This window comes from Hordeum vulgare, unplaced genomic scaffold, assembly GCF_904849725.1.
Source record: "Hordeum vulgare subsp. vulgare unplaced genomic scaffold, MorexV3_pseudomolecules_assembly, whole genome shotgun sequence".
NCBI classification, from domain to species: domain Eukaryota; kingdom Viridiplantae; phylum Streptophyta; class Magnoliopsida; order Poales; family Poaceae; genus Hordeum; species Hordeum vulgare.
In genome coordinates, this window is record NW_025422566.1 from 40,116 (window position 1) to 58,118 (window position 18,003).

General features: G+C 36.5%; 2 protein-coding genes and 5 non-coding genes across 7 annotated transcripts; 2 read left to right on the top strand and 5 right to left on the bottom strand.

Moving 5' to 3' along the window:
* Nucleotides 1–14: 14 nt before the first annotated feature.
* Nucleotides 15–5,168, bottom strand: LOC123420210 (DNA-directed RNA polymerase subunit beta''). Its single transcript, XM_045107294.1, has one exon. It carries the CDS (start codon nt 5,144–5,146, stop codon nt 713–715), a length of 4,434 nt encoding a protein of 1,477 aa, XP_044963229.1. The 5' UTR covers nt 5,147–5,168; the 3' UTR covers nt 15–712.
* A 1,527-nt stretch (nt 5,169–6,695) lies between these two features.
* Nucleotides 6,696–17,937, bottom strand: LOC123420211 (DNA-directed RNA polymerase subunit beta). Its single transcript, XM_045107295.1, has one exon. It carries the CDS (start codon nt 10,670–10,672, stop codon nt 7,442–7,444), a length of 3,231 nt encoding a protein of 1,076 aa, XP_044963230.1. The 5' UTR covers nt 10,673–17,937; the 3' UTR covers nt 6,696–7,441.
* Nucleotides 11,838–11,908, top strand: TRNAC-GCA. The gene has a single exon. It is a non-coding gene; the product is annotated as a tRNA-Cys (tRNA).
* On the bottom strand, nt 14,321–14,394 carry TRNAD-GUC. The gene has a single exon. It is a non-coding gene; the product is annotated as a tRNA-Asp (tRNA).
* TRNAY-GUA lies at nt 14,753–14,834 on the bottom strand. Its single transcript has one exon. It is a non-coding gene; the product is annotated as a tRNA-Tyr (tRNA).
* Nucleotides 15,485–15,556, bottom strand: TRNAT-GGU. The gene has a single exon. It is a non-coding gene; the product is annotated as a tRNA-Thr (tRNA).
* On the top strand, nt 17,520–17,593 carry TRNAM-CAU. Its single transcript has one exon. It is a non-coding gene; the product is annotated as a tRNA-Met (tRNA).
* Nucleotides 17,938–18,003: the final 66 nt, after the last annotated feature.

The following is an 18,003-nucleotide window of genomic DNA, read 5'->3' on the forward strand; positions in this document are numbered from 1 at the left end:
TTTCCCATTTTTTCTTCCGCTCTTAAGTCTCTAAATTGAGAAAGTCTAGTTTTCGTAATCGACCAATTCGTTAACATACCACTGAACCACTTTTTATTAACATAATGACAACGAGCCCTTATTGCAGCTGATGCTACTAAATCTGTTGCTCTTTTTTTGGTACCAACAATTAAGAAACTTTTTCCCTGACTTGCTGCATCAAAAACTAAATCACAAGCTTCTGATAAAAAACGGGCCGTTCTAGCGAGATTTATAATATGAGTACCTTTACGCTTTGCCGAAATGTAAGGGGCCATTTTAGGATTCCATTTCTTAATACCATGACCAAAATGAACTCCTGCTTCTATCATCTCTTTCAAATTAATGTTCCAATATCTTCTTGTCATTTTTTCCACACTTCCTTTTTTTTTCATCCTAACATTCCATTACGGAATTTATTTCTTTTTGAAGATTAAGAAAGATCCGAAATAGCTTGAAATAAATAAAATAATAATTGTTCTGAGAGAACCTTGTACTAAGAGTTGGCCATTGATACATTGATACATGGTATAAACAAAACCTTAATTTAATGAATTAACTGACTTGTTTTACTTATTAAAATAAAAATCTTAAAAATCTAAAATTTAACCTGTTAGTGTTCTAAGTTCAAAAGTCTAGTAAAGTAAAAAATATGTTTTATGTATCCTTAGGGTTAAATGTTAAATGGGGGTTTTTATGTCTCATAAAAATTGTTTGTTACGTCAGAATCTGAAGAAACTAATTCTGTATGGAGAAACAAAAAATCTCTCATTTCCGACGCGAATAGATTTTTTTTTTTTATTTCGAAATAAAGGTTCTTGTCTTGTGGGGAACGATGCACAAATTTTTGGAATCCGGTACCAACAGGTATAATCCCCCCCAGAACTACGTTTTCTTTCAAGCCTTTCAACCAATCAATGCGACCTCGTAGGGCAGCTTTTGCTAAAACTCGAGCAGTTTCTTGAAAACTTGCTTCAGATATGAAACTTTGGGTATTCAGGGAAGCCCTTGTTATTCCCAATAAGATTGCCCGATAATAGATCGATTCATCCAAAGCTCGCCCTGCTCGTTCCGCTCGCAATAGTCCGATTAATTCCCCAGGCGAAAAAACATTAGACATTCCATCTTCGGAAACCCGCACTTTTGATGTTACTTGGCGTATAATAATCTCTATATGTCTATTATGGATCTGTACCCCTTGGGATCGATAAACCTTTTGGATTTTATTAACCAAAGAAATACGACTTTGGGCTATGGTTAGCTCAGCTCCAATCAAGAATCCCCAAGGGACCCCAAGAATTCTTGGTATACGCTCATTCCAATCCTCAATTCTCCTTTCGAGATTGGGGGATAATGAATCAATTGAACGCGCTTCAAAGATTTGTTCCACTTTTGGAAGACCTTGCGTTATGTCACTAGATCTCGATTTTTCATATATAAACGTAACTAACCTATCTCCCTTGTAAAGGATTTCTCCATAATGACCATTAACAGTTGCTCCTGTAGTGGCCAAATAAGGTTTAGCTGCTCTTATAACAAAGGAATCCATATTTACACTGAAAATTTGACCAGATTTTTTTATGTGCGATTTAAATAGACATACATTTTCACAAATAAATTGTCCAAGGTGAATTATTGCCAATGTCTCTTCCCAAGAATCATGATGGACAAAGTGACAATTCAAAAGGAATGGATCCAACATTATGTTACTATCGAAATTGGAAATCCTTTTATTTTCATCTATTAAAGAGTATTTAAGTTCTTGAAGTACTTGGAAGGTTTGTTTCAAATTGTCAACGAACAAATATTTTTTTAGCAGGATTTTATTATGCGTTAGTAAATAGTAAGATGAAGAAAAATGCGATATACTAGCTACAATAGCCCCTAAGGGCCCAAAAATTTCTAGAATAGGAATTCTAGGATTCCATTCTTTTATCGCATTGGGATGTTTTGAATTCTTGAATAAACCAATTCGAGAACAGTTGGATGCCGACAAAATCATCAAAGATTGGTATTCTTTATTTCGATTCAACAAAGTGCCAATAGCTTCTTGATGTTGGCTAAGTGATTCAATCTTCGCCTTGGAATAAAAAGAATTGCTATTGGCGCGATCTAACCTATTATGGGGAGTCGGTCCTCCACTTGTCCTATCATACCTTTTTCGTGTATACGAAATAGTGGACTTGACTAACTCAATTCTTAGGAAATCGCGAATAAGATCATTTGCTCTTACCTCAACAAGGGAAGCACCAGCCTTTTCTTTTTCTTCTTGTTCCCAATTCACTACTAAGCAAGTTCTAACAAATTGACTATTTGTGTGATAAATTCTTTGAGTTAACTTGCTATTTTCATGATAAATAAAATTGACAAGTCGAATTTGGAGATTATTTTCTTCTTGCAAGAGATCCTGCGGGAAAAGTGTTGCTAAATTTCTTCCTTCGTCCATTTCATATGCCACTGTAGGGCGAACGGAAACAAAATACTTTTCCTTGCTCTTGAGAATTTTTTTCCGTTGAACATAGACCCAATTTTTCTTTTTTTTTGATTCCTTAGAATCTTTTTTTTGTCTTTCTGGCGGTATCAAACACCCACCTAATATCTTATCTGCCTCTTCAGGAAAATGAATATCTCCGGAAAATATTTTGAGTTCCGTATGGCTTTTTTTTCTCTTCACTCGGACCAGTCCGCCTAGTCCACTTCTTGTATTTTTTGTGAGTTGTGTATCCACTCCAATAATACTATTGTCAAGTATCTTTAGGGATGAAGATCTCGGCAAGATATGAAGTTCTTGAAGAATGAAAAAAAACCGATCTACTTCTTTTTGGTATTTTAGACTAAATTCTTTTGTTCCTCGATGCTCAATCAAACCCTCTTTTTTTAAGATGGAATCTTCCTCTGGGCTCTCGTATTCGTCCTCTGAGTCTTCTTCTGAGTCTTCCTCTAAAGTACCATATTTTTCCTCGCCGCTTTCCCCGGGGCTGCCATATTCGTCTTCTGAGTCTTCTTCTAAAGTTCCATATTCGTCCTCTTGGGTCCTATATTTGCTCTCTGGGTTCCCATATTCCTCTTCTGAGTCTTTCTCTAAAGTCCTATATTCGTTCTCTGGGTTCCCATATTTGTTTTCTGGGCTCCCATATTCGTTTTCTAGGGTTTCATATTCGTATTCGTCTTCTAGGATTCCATATTTAGATTCTTCTAGGGTTTCATATTCGTCCTCTCGGGTCCTGTATTCGTGTTCTAGGGTCTCATATTCCTCTTCTGAGTCTTCCGCTCGAGTCCTATATTCTTCTTCTAGGGTCCTATATCTAAATTTAACAATTCCTGAACCCTTTTTATCTTTTCTGTATCGGGGATCGTCAAAATAAGCAAAAATAGTATTTCTACGTAAAACACCCATAAAGGGGATTTCAATCGAAATCCCAAAACAGGATATTAGTTCTTTCTCTTGTTCTTGATGATATTGTAATGGAATGACGAACCTATTTCTTCGCTTTTTCGCCAACAAATCTGAATTATCTTGAAAAATAGAAGGATAGATCAAATTCCAATGGCCATTGGACATGATTCGATCCGACGTTGAATAATCAAGAATTTCCCTATCTTTTTTACCATAAGTATTCATTTGATCTTGATCCTTGTGGAGTGAAAAAGACGCTATACTGGATCTGCACATACTTACGGATAATATCCATAAATGGCTTGTTTTTGGTAATCGACGAAGATTACCATATTGATATTCGGGCGCATGGTAAACATCAGTACTCCAGTGCATTTCGCCGTCTGATTCAGAATAAATATGCTTTTGTACCCTTTCTTTAAAATGTAAAGTGGACGTTCCGGCACGAATCTCCGCAATTACTTGTTCAGATTTTACATATTGATCATTTTGCACTAGAATCAAGCTTTTTGAGGGAATATTCACACTATATAGAATATCTTGACTCTGAATAGTTACATGCAAGTCTATATAACATAGAAAAGCAGGCTGTCCATGACGGGTACGTGTGGGGTGAACCAAATTCTCATTGAATTGGATTTTTCCATTCGAAGGGGATCGTACAAGGTCGGCAGTACCCCCTGTGAATACTCCGCCAGTATGAAAAGTTCTTAATGTTAGTTGAGTCCCTGGCTCCCCAATTGATTGACCCGCAATAATACCTACGGCTTCTCCCAATTCCACCAGATCACTATGAGTAGGACTCCGGCCATAGCATAATTGACAGATCCAAGAAGTGCTTCGGCAAGTAAAGGGGGTTCTAATATATATTGGTTGTGCTCGAAATGGTTGTGCTCGAAAGGCAGTTATGAATCGATTGACTAATCCAATTCCAATATCTTGATTTCGCGCGGCAATGCATCGTGAACCGATATATATATCGTCTGCTAATACACGACCAATTAGTGTTTGGACAAAAAGTTTTTCCGTCATCCCATTTTGAGGACTTACAGAAATACCTCGGATAGTACCACAATCTCTTCTACGCACAATAATATGTTGAACTACTTCAACAAGTCTACGTGTAAGATATCCAGCATCTGCTGTTCGTACAGCAGTATCTACAACCCCTTTGCGGGCTCCATAGCAGGAAATTATATATTCTGTCAAAGAAAGTCCCTCGCGTAAATTGCTTTGAATAGGTAAATCAATCATTTGTCCTTGAGGGTCCGACATTAATCCTCTCATACCTACTAATTGGTGTACTTGAGATGCATTTCCTCTGGCTCCTGAAAAAGACATTAGATAGACTGGATTAGAAGGATCCGTTATCCGAAAATTTGAATTCATTTCTTGTTTCAAATATTCACTTGTCGCATACCATATCTCAACAGATTGGCGTAATTTTTCTACCGCGTGTACAGCCCCATAATAATAGTGTTTCTCCAAAAGAAAACTCTGTTGTTCCGCGTCTTGGACTAACCATCCCTTAGAGGGTATTGTTAAAAGATCCTCGATTCCTAACGAAATCGATGTAGTAGTGGCTTGATAGAAGCCCAGAGTCTTTAGTTGATCCAGTATATGGGATGTATATCCCATTCCAAAATGATCTATTAATCTGCTAATAAGTCGTTTCATACCAGTTCCGTCTATCTCTTTATTATGAAAGACCAGATTGGCCCGTTCCGCCATACATAAGTACCCCCTTTTCGGCTGAGTAGGATTCGACAATTGCTGAGTAGGATTCGACAATGGGCCTGAGTCAGTGATTCGAAAATTTAATTAACTTAATTGCCTCAATCTCAATCTGGATTCGCGTGGCAAATAATGATGATACTAGGGAAATCGGAATGCCCCCCGAAAGCAAAGGGGAGGGGCATCGCCGAATCTAACTTTCTTGTTTAGGTAGTGTATGAATAGGCCTGACTAAATCCTTGTACGGCTTCCTCTATTTCTCTATAAAAAGAAATATGACCAAGAGTGGTTCGAATGTATATCGAACGAATTTCTTTTTTTCTATTTCCCATTATTAGATAGTGAGCATAAATCTCATGATAAGTCCCCAAAGATTCATATTGAATTTCAATCGGAACTTCTCTTGACCCAATGACGCGTTGATCCAGGTTCCATCGTAGCCACAAGGGACTATCTAAACTGATTAGTTTTTGTCTATAAGCTCCCAGTGCATCATAAGAACTAGAAAAATGGGGTTCTTTATCTTTCCTATACTTAGAATTATTATTATTGTAATTGACTTTTAAATTTGGATAGTTTCTGAAACTATTATATCTATTTGCACAAATACCTCGACGCTTTCCAATTGTTAATACATAAAGCCCGATAAGCATGTCTTGGGTTGGTACGCAAATAGGATCCCCAATAGCAGGAGATAAGAGATTCATATGAGAAAACATAAGTAAACGGGCTTCCGCCTGAGCTTCCAAGGATAAAGGTAGATGAACAGCCATTTGATCTCCATCAAAGTCTGCATTGAAACCCTTACACACTAATGGGTGTAAAGAAATAGTACGCCCCTCTACTAAAGTGGGTTGAAAGGCCTGTATGCCTAATCTATGCAGAGTAGGTGCTCTATTTAACAGTACAGGATGTCCCCGCATAACTTCTTGAAGTATTTCCCATACAATGGGTTCCTTTTCCCAAATTTTCCTTTTAGCAATCCTGACATTAGAAGTGGCGCGTTTCGTGATTAAATCGCGAATTACAAATAGCTGAAAAAGCTTTATTGCTATCTCTAGAGGTAATCCACATTGATGTAATGAAAGCGAAGGACCCACAACAATGACAGAACGCCCCGAGTAATCGACCCGTTTCCCAAGCAGAGTCTCGCGAAACCTTCCCTCTTTACCTTCAATTACATCTGAAAGTGATTTGTATACTTTATTGTGACCATCCCTCGTCGGTTGCCCGCGGGACCCACTATCAAGAAGTGTATCCACGGCTTCTTGTACCAATTTTTCCTGGCACATTACTAAATCTGCTGGCGCTAATTCACTTCTTTTTAATAGATAGGCAAGATTGTTGTTCCGACGGATAACTCTCTTATAAAGTTCATTAATGTCTGAAGTCACTACTTTATCTCCAGACCTATAAACAATAGGTCTCAATTCGGGAGGAAGAACCGGTAATAAGCACAAAACCATCCATTCTGGTTCTACATTTGTTTGAATAAAATGTTTCGCCAATTGCATGCGTCTAATCAAAAAAACTTTTCTTATTCGTCTTTTTCTATCTTCCCACTCATCTCCACTATACCCCTCGTCTTCTAATTCCTTCCATTCGACCAAAGAATTCTCTATAATAATTCGCAAATCCAAATCTGCTAATTGTTCTCTAATAGCACCTGCTCCTGTCGCAATTTCCCGATTTCGAAATGTTGCAAAGCCTGGGGTAGAAAAAAAGGGAGAAATGCTGTGGTTACAGGATGCAATTTCCTCTTCGAATAAACCTCGTAATCGTAAAAAAGTGGGTTTTTTAGTGCTGGGCCTAGCAAAAGAGAAATCGCCGTATACTAGGCCCTCCAACTTCTTAAGAGGTTTATCTAAAAGATTCGCGATATAACTAGGAAGACCTTTCAAATACCACACATGAGTCACGGGACATGCGAGTTTGATGTATCCCATTTGATATCTTCGTATCCGAGAATCCACAAATTCTACCCCGCATTTTTGGCAAAATCTTTCGTCTTCGTTTTCAGCTCCGCTCGCTCGAGAATTGCCACAACCGCAAATCCCGCTTTTTATGGGTCCAAAGATTCTTTCGCAAAACAATCCATCTTTTTCTGGTTTATCGGTTTTATAATGAAAAGTAGAGGGCCTTGTGACTTCGCCAACGGCTTCTCCATTAGGTAGGTTTTTGTTAGCCCAAGCCTTTATTTGTTGAGGGGAAACGAGTCCAATTTGAAGTTGTTGATGTTTATATTGGTCAATCATAAAATAGAAATAAGAAAAGAATTTATATTTATTCCGATCAAACTTCCTCCCTATTAACCTGGAAGTTCTTTTCAGATACAAGGAAATGATTCAGTTCTAGAGCCAAAGATCGTAGTTCTCGAACGAGCACTCGAAAAGATTCTGGAGGATCCTCATGATTAGGTATTCTTTTTCCCCAGATCGTAGCATTAAGTATTTCTTGGCGAGCTATAAGATGGTCAGATTTATAAGTAAGTATCTCTTGTAAAATATGAGCAACACCAAATCCTTCTAAAGCCCAAACTTCCATTTCTCCTACTCGTTGTCCCCCTTGCTTGGCTCTTCCTCTAACCGGTTGTTGTGTAACAAGTGAGTAGGGCCCAGTAGAACGCCCATGAATTTTCTCATCAACTTGATGAATTAATTTTAAGATATAGGACTTCCCTATTAGAACAGGTTGCTCAAAGGGGTCGCCTGTTCTTCCATCAAATATTCTGCTTTTTCCCGGGTACTCGGGTTCAAATACCCATGGATTTTTTGTTTCTTTACTGGCTTCATATAATTCTGAAAACACAAGTTTTCTTGAAGCCTCTTGCTCATATCTCTCATCAAAGGGTGCTATTCTATAATGTTTCTTTAGCAGATCCCCCGCTAATCCGAGCGAGCTTTCAAATATTTGTCCCACATTCATTCGGGAGGGTACTCCTAAGGGATTGAAGACCATATCAACGGGTGTTCCATCTTGCAAATAGGGCATATCTTGCCTAGGCAAAATTTTGGAAATGATCCCTTTATTCCCATGTCTTCCGGCTACTTTATCCCCAACTTTGATTTCACGTTTCTGTAAAATATATACACGAACCATTATGTCGAGGGGGTCCCTTTGGATCCATTTCACATCGATAACGCGCCCTCTTCCACCTATAGGTAATTTCAGAGAAGTTTCTTTTGAAGTGGAAACCTCAAGGCCGAATATGGCCCGTAATAATCCAGCTTCTGCGATATATGATGATTCGCTCGCTATCTGAGGCGTTAATTTACCTACTAAAATATCACCAGTTTCTACCCAGGATCCCAACCTAACAACTCCATTTTTGTCCAAATTGCGGAGTAAATGTTCTTCTAGATGTGGTATTTCTTTAGTGATTTTTTCAGCGGAGCCCTGGCTTGTCGTATCCGTCTGAATTTCATATTTCCGGATGTGAAAAGAGGTATAAATATCCTCATATACCAAACGTTCGCTAATTAGTACTGCGTCTTCAAAATTGTAACCTTCCCATGGCATATAAGCTACTAATACGTTTTTTCCTAAAGCAAGTTCCCCCCCAACTGTAGCAGCTCCTTCTGCTAAAATTTGTCCTTTTTTAATGGATTTACCCCGTGGAACCCGAGGTTTTTGGTGCATACAAGTATTTTTGTTAGAGCGACGGTGGTTAACTAAAGGAATACTTATAGTCTTCCCACTACTTGATAAAAGTATCTTATGACTATCAGTAGAAATGATCTTTCCCTCGCGTTCGGCTATAACGGAAACCCTCGAATCTAGAGCTGTTTGGCGTTCCAATCCAGTTCCAACAATGCATTTCTCGGACCGAGAAAGTGGAACTGCTTGGCGCTGCATATTAGAACTCATTAAAGCCCGATTCGCATCATTGTGCTCAATAAAAGGAATGAGAGAACCCCCAATAGAAAAATATTGGAAAGGAAAAATACTTCTAACATGAATCTGTTCCCATGCAATAGTCAAGAATTCTTGGCGGTATCTAGCTGGAACAACCTGTTCTTCCTGAATACCTTGATTCAAGGACAAAGAATTTCCTGCTGCTATCATATAATACTCATCTCTATTTGGTGATAGATAAACCACCTGTCTCTCTTTTTTTTCTTTTGCTTTCTCAGCAGATATTTCATAAAACGGACTCTCTATAGATCCCCACAAGTGATCAATTCTCGCATGAATTGCTAAGGATCCAGTAAGTCCAACATTGATTCCTTCAGACGTGTCAATTGGACAAATACGCCCATAGTGACTCGGATGAATATCTCGGCTCCGAAAACTTGCGGTTCTCCCCGTCAACCCTCCAGGACCTAAACAACTCACTTTTCGCCCATGAACAGTTTGTGTCAATGGATTCGTTTGATCAAAAACTTGAGATAATGGGTATGTGCCAAAAAAGGTCTCATAAGTAGTTATTAATAAAATTGAAGTTGAAGTTGGAGTTACCAAAGTTTGGGGAGTCGGTTTCGATTGACGTATGAATACTCTACGAATAGTTTTTTGAACTGCATGTTGTAAACGACCAAGAGCCAATCCGAATTGATCTTGTAACAGATCCGCAACCGAACGAATACGTTTATTTTTCAAGTGATTCATATCGTCATCGTCAAGTATACCCGTTCCAAATTTCATTCCAATCAAATGATCCGTAGCGGCCAATACATCTCGTGGTAACAAGAATGTATTGTTCTGAGGTATATCAAGATTAAGTCTCCGATTCATATTTCGTCGACCAATCCTTCCTAATTCACATTTTTGTTGAAAAAATTTCTTTTGTAATTCCTCGCATAAGGACTCCGAAAATACCAGGTCCCCACCTACACAAGCAAATTGTTGATAAAACTCCAAAATAGCTTTTTCTTTTGACTCAATCCTCTTCTTCTCCTTAGCATTCGGGAAAGACAAGAAAATTTCAGGGTAGGAAACATTATCTAGAATTTCTCTTAGATTCGAACCCATAGCTGATGATAGAACTAGAATAGATATCTTTTGTTTTCTACTCACGCGAGCCCATATCCTTTCTTTTTTATCAATTGCTAATTCCGATCTCCCTCCCCAATCTGATATTATAGTCCCGGTGTAGATAGAAATTCCCTTATGATCTAATTCCGAGCGGTAGTAAATACCAGGACTTAGCAATATTTGATTGATCACAATTCGGTATATTCCATTTATAATAAAGGTTCCTAAGGAATTCATTATAGGAATGTTTCCGATAGAAATGGTTTGCTTTTGCACATCGAAACCAAAAATTAATCTCGCAGATACATATAATTCGGAAGAATAGGTGAGTGATTCATACACAGCATCTCTTTCTTTTATCGAGGGTTCTAGCAATTGATATCCTTTCGCAAATAATTGAAATGCAATTTCGTGATCTGGATCTTTAATTGTTGGAAACTTGTCAAGTTCTTCTGCCAAGGCTTGATTAATGAACCTAAAAAATCCCTCGAATTGGATCTGACTAAATCCGGGTATTGTGGACATTCCCTCGTTTCCATTCCGGAGCATCTTAATCTTAAGTTTCCTGTTTATCAAAGAAAAATTCCATTATCAGCTCACTCTTCATCAATCCCTACGGATTGATCTAGCAATCATGGAATCTATATTCTGTTTACTGAATCACATGAAATTCTAGGGAACTCCACATACGTATTTCATATATGTATTTCATACATATGAATAGAGACCATTTCGACGAAAATTCTAGTTTACCAGGGGTACAAATGAAATGAAAATGAATTGCTAAAATATTCCTACAAAAAAAATTATGCCACTTATACTTTATAATATTCTAATCAGATTGAATGGCAAAGATTTCTCATTTTATCCCCTTTCTATGAATGTAATAAAGCCGTAATATAATACACTAGAAAGTTTTACTTTACTTCGATTTAGAATAGCGTGCTTACTTTAATTTCTAAAAATAATTTGAGGGTTCTTTTTTATTTCGGATCGGAGTAGTATAATTGCTAGAAAATTAAGTATTTCATTGTGGAATTCTAAAATAAAGTAAGTCCCTTTTTTAAGTACATGCCAATCTAATTATCCACCTCTCCCCATATCCATGCTTTTCTTTTATCGTAATTTCACTTGGGTAGGCCAAGATAGTCAGGTTATACTCTAATATCAGAGCAAATTTCCTTTTTTTATTCAAGATATTTAATTTAATACTTTGAAAAATTAAAGCACGATTCCCCATAGAGATATGTACATAAAGGGGATCTTTGGATAATAATGCTGCTCGGACCTAAAGTTCACCTATACACGGATTAAGCATAAAGCCATAATATTTTATTATGCCATTGAAATTGAAGGGGGGGAGATAATACCGATTTAAGAGTAGTTCACTACTGCAATTCAAAAAAGAAAGAGAATTCTAGTTAATGGTTCCAATTTGTTCTGAATTTTGCAGCCTGTGACTAGAAATCCACTTTTCTTCTTTTTCATCTCAATAGAAAGAAATGGGAAGTTTTATTGTGTTAGCAATGTATGTTTTAAGATAGAATCTATCGAGGAGAATAATCGAAACTGGATCAAAAAAAGCAGGAGTATCTTTTTTGAAAAAGATTGGAAAAAAGTAAGTTTAATTATATTCAAAATAAAAGAAAGGGGCTTTTCGTAAGAAAACGTGGATGAATACTTGCTGTTTTCTAGATTTTCGATCGGATTTTTTGGCGGCATGGCCAAGCGGTAAGGCAGGGGACTGCAAATCCTTTATCCCCAGTTCAAATCTGGGTGCCGCCTGATCAATAAAATACTTAGGTTTTCTAGTACTGATCGAATTCAATCAATTTTTACTTCGCATAAGTTCGGGCAAGAGAGTAACTAAGCCTGCCGATACTGGGTTTAGAGAAACCATACCATAGTTCTATCCTTAAACTAGGGTTAGGGTTTGTTTTGGCGGTAGTGGCCAAAATGGTTATCAATAGGGGTGAGGTAGTGTTTCCTTATTCTTTTATTATATGAATTTGAATTGGTTCTTAATTGATTCGATTTGAGAATTTTTAAATACGAGGATAAGATGTCAGAAATCTTGGTATCCAAAGAAAGGTCCCTAAGGGGCATTCTTCTCTTTTTCAATCTAAGATTCCAGAAGGGACTCCACGAAAGAATATCAAGACTTCCTAATTATCATACATTTTTTTATCGTACATCTTATGTGACCTACATACACTAGAGTAACAAAAGGAATAAAAAATCTTCCTATTCCCGCTTCTTCTATTCAGGACATCATTCCCGTACTCTTTCTTTTTTAAGGTAAGGAAAAAAGGGCTTTATAGTATCGTATTTTTAATGCTCTCTAATTCTACAAGAATTCCTATAAGAATTTGTTAGGAGTAAATTCCTTGAACTGATTGATCCATGGCCTTAGGGCAGAAGCCCTTTTTGACTCTGTACCCTTGATTCCACTATGATTATTGATCAATAGTAGAATAATCCCTTCATAGAAATAGGAGACATAATTTAGATGGATATAGTAAGTCTCGCTTGGGCTGCTTTAATGGTAGTCTTTACATTTTCTCTTTCACTAGTAGTATGGGGAAGGAGTGGACTCTAGGGATACGATACTACTAATTGATTAAGTAATCAAATTGTTGTATCAATTCTTTTTTTAATTGATCGTTTTGCATTAATTATTTTGTCAAACGTTATTCTTTAATCTTTTTCTTTAGTTTTGTTTCACTCCTGTAAGAAACTCTTGTATTGTAAGAAAGAGCCATTATACCAATTAAGAATTTCTACTAGAAATGACTAATGGTTAAAAAAAGTTCTATACATAAGAAAATTAGACTTTCTTCCACGGAACTATTCACGGCATATCACACATTTTCCATTTGTTTTATACTCTTTCTTTATTCTTAGAATAATTTTTATTCTCTTTTGAAGCATCTCGCGGGATATTTAAGCATGAAAGATTCGCTGGTTTTTTCCTTTTACTTTTTACTATAGTCTATTCTTATATTATTTTTCTTTCCTTCCATGGATTCTTTGGTCAAGAATTGTCTTCGATTTTTTTATTTTGACCTGATTGAAATTAAGTGGATGCAATGAAAAAAGAAATTGAATTAGACTACTTAACTATTTCAATCTACTAATCTATTCTATGTAGATTCAAAGATAATATAATAGAAAGACTCTAAAGTGTCGTAGAAAAAACTATATGTAGTTCTTTCTACCACACTTTAAGATTCCAACCAGATCCTTTCATTTAAGACTTGGATTTTTTTTATTTAATCCCTTTTTCATTTCTTCAATGATTAATTGGAATTCCACTTAATTATTTTGGCTGACTGTTTTTACATAAATAATAAGTAAAAAAGAAGTAGGAATTAGAATGAACAGTGCAGTAGCAATAAATGCGAGAATATTGACTTCCATAACCTCTTTATTTTTTATTTTCACAATAACTCGGGATGTAATCCCATGGAGAGGAAAAAGGGGTATCTTGTAAATTCAAGGGTAGGGCTTGCATTCTGATAATACTGAATCAATTCAATATTATGAATATCGGATCTATCAAATCAATTCATGGATGAGAGTTATATAGTATAACATAGGAAGATCCTATATCCATACTAAGACCAAAATGGGTTTTTTGATTGGATTAGGAATTCCCTCTTTTTTAATCCTTTTTTTTCTACTTTTTCTTTTCTATATCTCTAACCCACGAGCTTTCTTAATCTTATACAATTTCTCTTCCTTTTTCTTATAGTTATACATACAATTATGTATGTATTATATGAGCAACTTTCTATGGGTCACATAGACATCCAAATAAGCAGTAGAAGTGAGATGGGGAAAAGAGGTCTGAAATAAAAAGGGAATACAATTTATGTATGGATTCCGGTAAAATACCGGTACTCTATTCCATAACAGTGGAATAGGAAATTAAGATGAGGATGGTATCATCATAAAGAAAGATAGAGTAATATCCTAAAATTCTACTAATCCACATATCGTATGTGTGTCTTTCTTTATCTTTATCGATCGGGAGTAGTGAAAAAAATTCCTATACTCCTTCCCTCCCTCTTTAATGAGAGATGCAAAATAAAAAAGTGAAGTAAGGGTGCCCTATGGGTATTTGATCTTGCTCCCTGCCCCTTTTTTTTCATGGAAAAAGGAAATATGAATTTCTCCATTCATTGAACCCTAGTTCGGGACTGACGGGGCTCGAACCCGCAGCTTCCGCCTTGACAGGGCGGTGCTCTGACCAATTGAACTACAATCCCCGCGGGGTGTATGGCATACCCATTCTTAAATAGAACCATAAGAAGATTCGATTCGTCTGTCGTACTCTAAGAAATAGACGAATCATATACTACATACCCACATATTAATATTATATTATACGTGGGTATAGTGAGAGTGACATAACTAGTATGTCGTGATTTTTTATCACTAAAAATGGATAATAATCCACCCTTCAACAAGAAAAACTCTTTTGTTTGTAAGAAAGGAATGAGAGAGATATGGATTAGAAAAAAAAATCCCCTTTTTTATTTCTCTTTTATTTCTATAGATCAGACATTTTATTTTATGGGAGAAAAACAAAAGGATTTAGTTCATATTCACGAAGCCCTAGATTTTTGGGCCGAGCTGGATTTGAACCAGCGTAGACATTGTCAACGAATTTACAGTCCGTCCCCATTAACCACTCGGGCATCGACCCAGGAAGAATTTATTCTAGGGTTTTTGCTAATCTATGATTAACCTCCTTTCATAATACTCCCTACCCCCAGGGGAAGTCGAATCCCCGCTGCCTCCTTGAAAGAGAGATGTCCTGAACCACTAGACGATAGGGGCATCACTAGACGATAGGGCCATATACAACCGCTCGTGATTATACTATAATCATAGTATGAGCAGTTTTTTTGAATTGTCAATATACTCGAAAAGTATAACTAGATCCAAAGCAAAGAGTTTTTCTAACTTTTCTGCTATGTTTTCATCTAGGATTTTTTTAGTTGATGGTTAGATTAATTCATGGATCATCCTCTACCTTTTAGGGAAATTCATTTTAAATGTATAGAATAAGAATGGATTACTAAAAGGGATTCTAGATTAGTTCAGTACAGGTAGTTATTTTATTGATCTAAGATAAGATGAAAAAGAGTCCAATTTTTTTTTTATTTCCATTCCGTGCTTCATTTAGTGTTCAGACCAAAAATGCATTCATCCCGCACTAAGTCATAAAATTCTCTAAAGAGAAAGCTTCAAAAACAAAGAAAAAAGCGAATCAATTTAGTAGAAAAGTACTCTATCAGATTCGAACCAATGACTTACGTCTTAGCACGAGATTACTCTACCACTAATTTAAAAAGCCCTTTATCGGATTTGAACCGATGACTTATGCCTTACCATGGCATTACTCTACCACTGAGTTAAAAGGGCTTTTTATTTAATTCAAAAATTTGCCACTTTGATTTCCCATTATGGGTCTACTGCATAATGTACATATTATATATATATAATATATAGAGATATAGAGAGAGACATTATGTATAGATTGTATATGTATTGATATCTTGAGAGCTCAAAATAAAATTAAGAAAAAAAAACATACCCAACTCTTCTTGGTTCATGGTTTTCCGTTTCCGAAGGCTAGTAAAATAGGCGGATTCTGGAACCCCAAGGATTCAATGGTATATGGAAAATATAAGATTTCCAATCCTAGCGGGAAAAGGCAGGGAACAGATACCCAATAGGATAGGATCCTTGGGAGGAACTTTTGGTAATGGCCTTGATCCTCTATGCTATTTTTTATGTGTTCTTAGTTCTATTGAACTTTTTTGATTCTTTTAAACAAGAATCTAATAAACTAGCATTGAGTCAGTGGAAAAAAGGAGAGAGAGGAAAGTGTTAAATGGAGAGAGTCGACTAATCATAGACTTTTAGGATCTTCTTTACATCAGGTAAATCTGTCAGCCCTGTCCGTTTTTTTCTTTAAGTTACGACTCTTTAAGTTACAACTCTTTGCTTCTTACTTCTATCAAGCCATAGGGAAAGTCTATGATGAATTTGGAAAACTCATCTCACTCTTACTCTATGGCTCGGACTTAATGGGGGAAGAAAACATCTTCTATAATTTCTTTTTTGTTCAATTCTGGACAAAAAAGAAAAGGAAAAAAGGAATTTATAGGGACAGTGTTACCCCCTATATCCCCTAGTTTATATTGTAGGAATAATAAAACAATTTAGCAGTCTGGCACACTTACGTCCTCGCAAAGTAAATAATGATTATTGTAGTCGTAACCGTAGAATAGGATAGGATCCTAATCAAAATAAATACATTTGGTTCAGGCGCTATTAGCAGGGTAAGAAGAGATTTATTTTACAGACCAGAGGGAGAGGGGCTATCTAAATCCTAAAGTAAAGGCGCGCGATCGAAGTAGAAGTACCAATGGCTCAGTGTCATGAACCTTCTCCATCTGATTCAATAAGGGGGAATTAGCCTCCTTGTCAAATGGCTATCCTTGACAAAGGGTACCATTTATACCATAATATACAATGTAGCGGGTATAGTTTAGTGGTAAAAGTGTGATTCGTTCTATTAATAACTGAATTTGAAATGATATACTTAAGGCATCCTTAAGTTTTTTTTTATATTCCGATGAAAACTTTAGTTCTTATAAAGGATTAAATCCTTTTCCTCTCAATAGCATATTGAGGAAGAATATACATTCTGGCGATTTGTACCCAAAAACTAATTTAAATTGCATCCAAAATAAAAATTGGATTATGATATGAGTACAGAGTCGCGAAGCATAATTTTGCATTGGATTTAAGTATTCCAATTTTGAAAATATGAGTAAAGGATCTATGGATGAAGATACAAAAAAGTTGATTTCCAATCGTAACTAAATCTTCTTTTGTTAAAGGATAAGGAAGCCAAATAGCTAAAAAACGATAGTTTTGGTTTACTAGAACCATCCGCATATTGTTTCAGCTCGGTGGAAACCCAATTCTTTTCCTCAGGATCTCTTGAATGAAATTAGGGAACGAAGTAAGTAGATTAGATGGATTTAGATAGAATTTCTATCTCCTACTCTATAAGGATCATCTAGAAAGCAGAGAGCTTTGGTTCCATTCAAATAGAAAAGCTGACATAGATGTTAAGTGGTGAGAATATCCATAAAGGAGCCGAATGAAATCAAAATTTCATGTTCGGTTTTGAATTAGAGACGTTAAAAATAATCAACCAACGTCGACTATAACCCCTAGCCTTCCAAGCTAACGATGCGGGTTCGATTCCCGCTACCCGCTCCATTCTGTATAAAAGGAGTATTCTATTTGTCTAGACATGTTAAAGGCTTGTATTCAAGCCTTTTTTGTCCACCAGTTTCTGGTACTACAGAGCGGAGTAGAGCAGTTTGGTAGCTCACGAGGCTCATAACCTTGAGGTCACGGGTTCGATTCCCGTCTCCGCACTTAGCAGTCTCTATAAAAGGAGTATTCTATTTCTCTAGATATGGTAGAGGGGCGTATCCAACCCTTTTTTATTCATTAGTTCCGGGCCCTAGAGGGCAAAATTGAGCAATTTGCGAAGCCACTTGCCTTCACAAAAAGAAGGCGCAAGGCTTCTCCCTACCTTGCAGAAAATAAAAATGAAATGAAAGGGACAGTCTACCTCTCCCTTCCTTTTAAAAACAGTTTGCCCGTTGTTTGTCTCAGTTAATACCCAATTTTGGGGCTCTGTTGGCTAGTTCTATTTCTGCCTCCGGAGCGCCCTCTTTTTTTGAGGGGGATGCAAAGGAAGGGTAAATATAGTAAGGGATACGGCACTAGACTAATACTTAATTAATACTTAATTTAATATAAGTAGTTAAACAATTAACTAG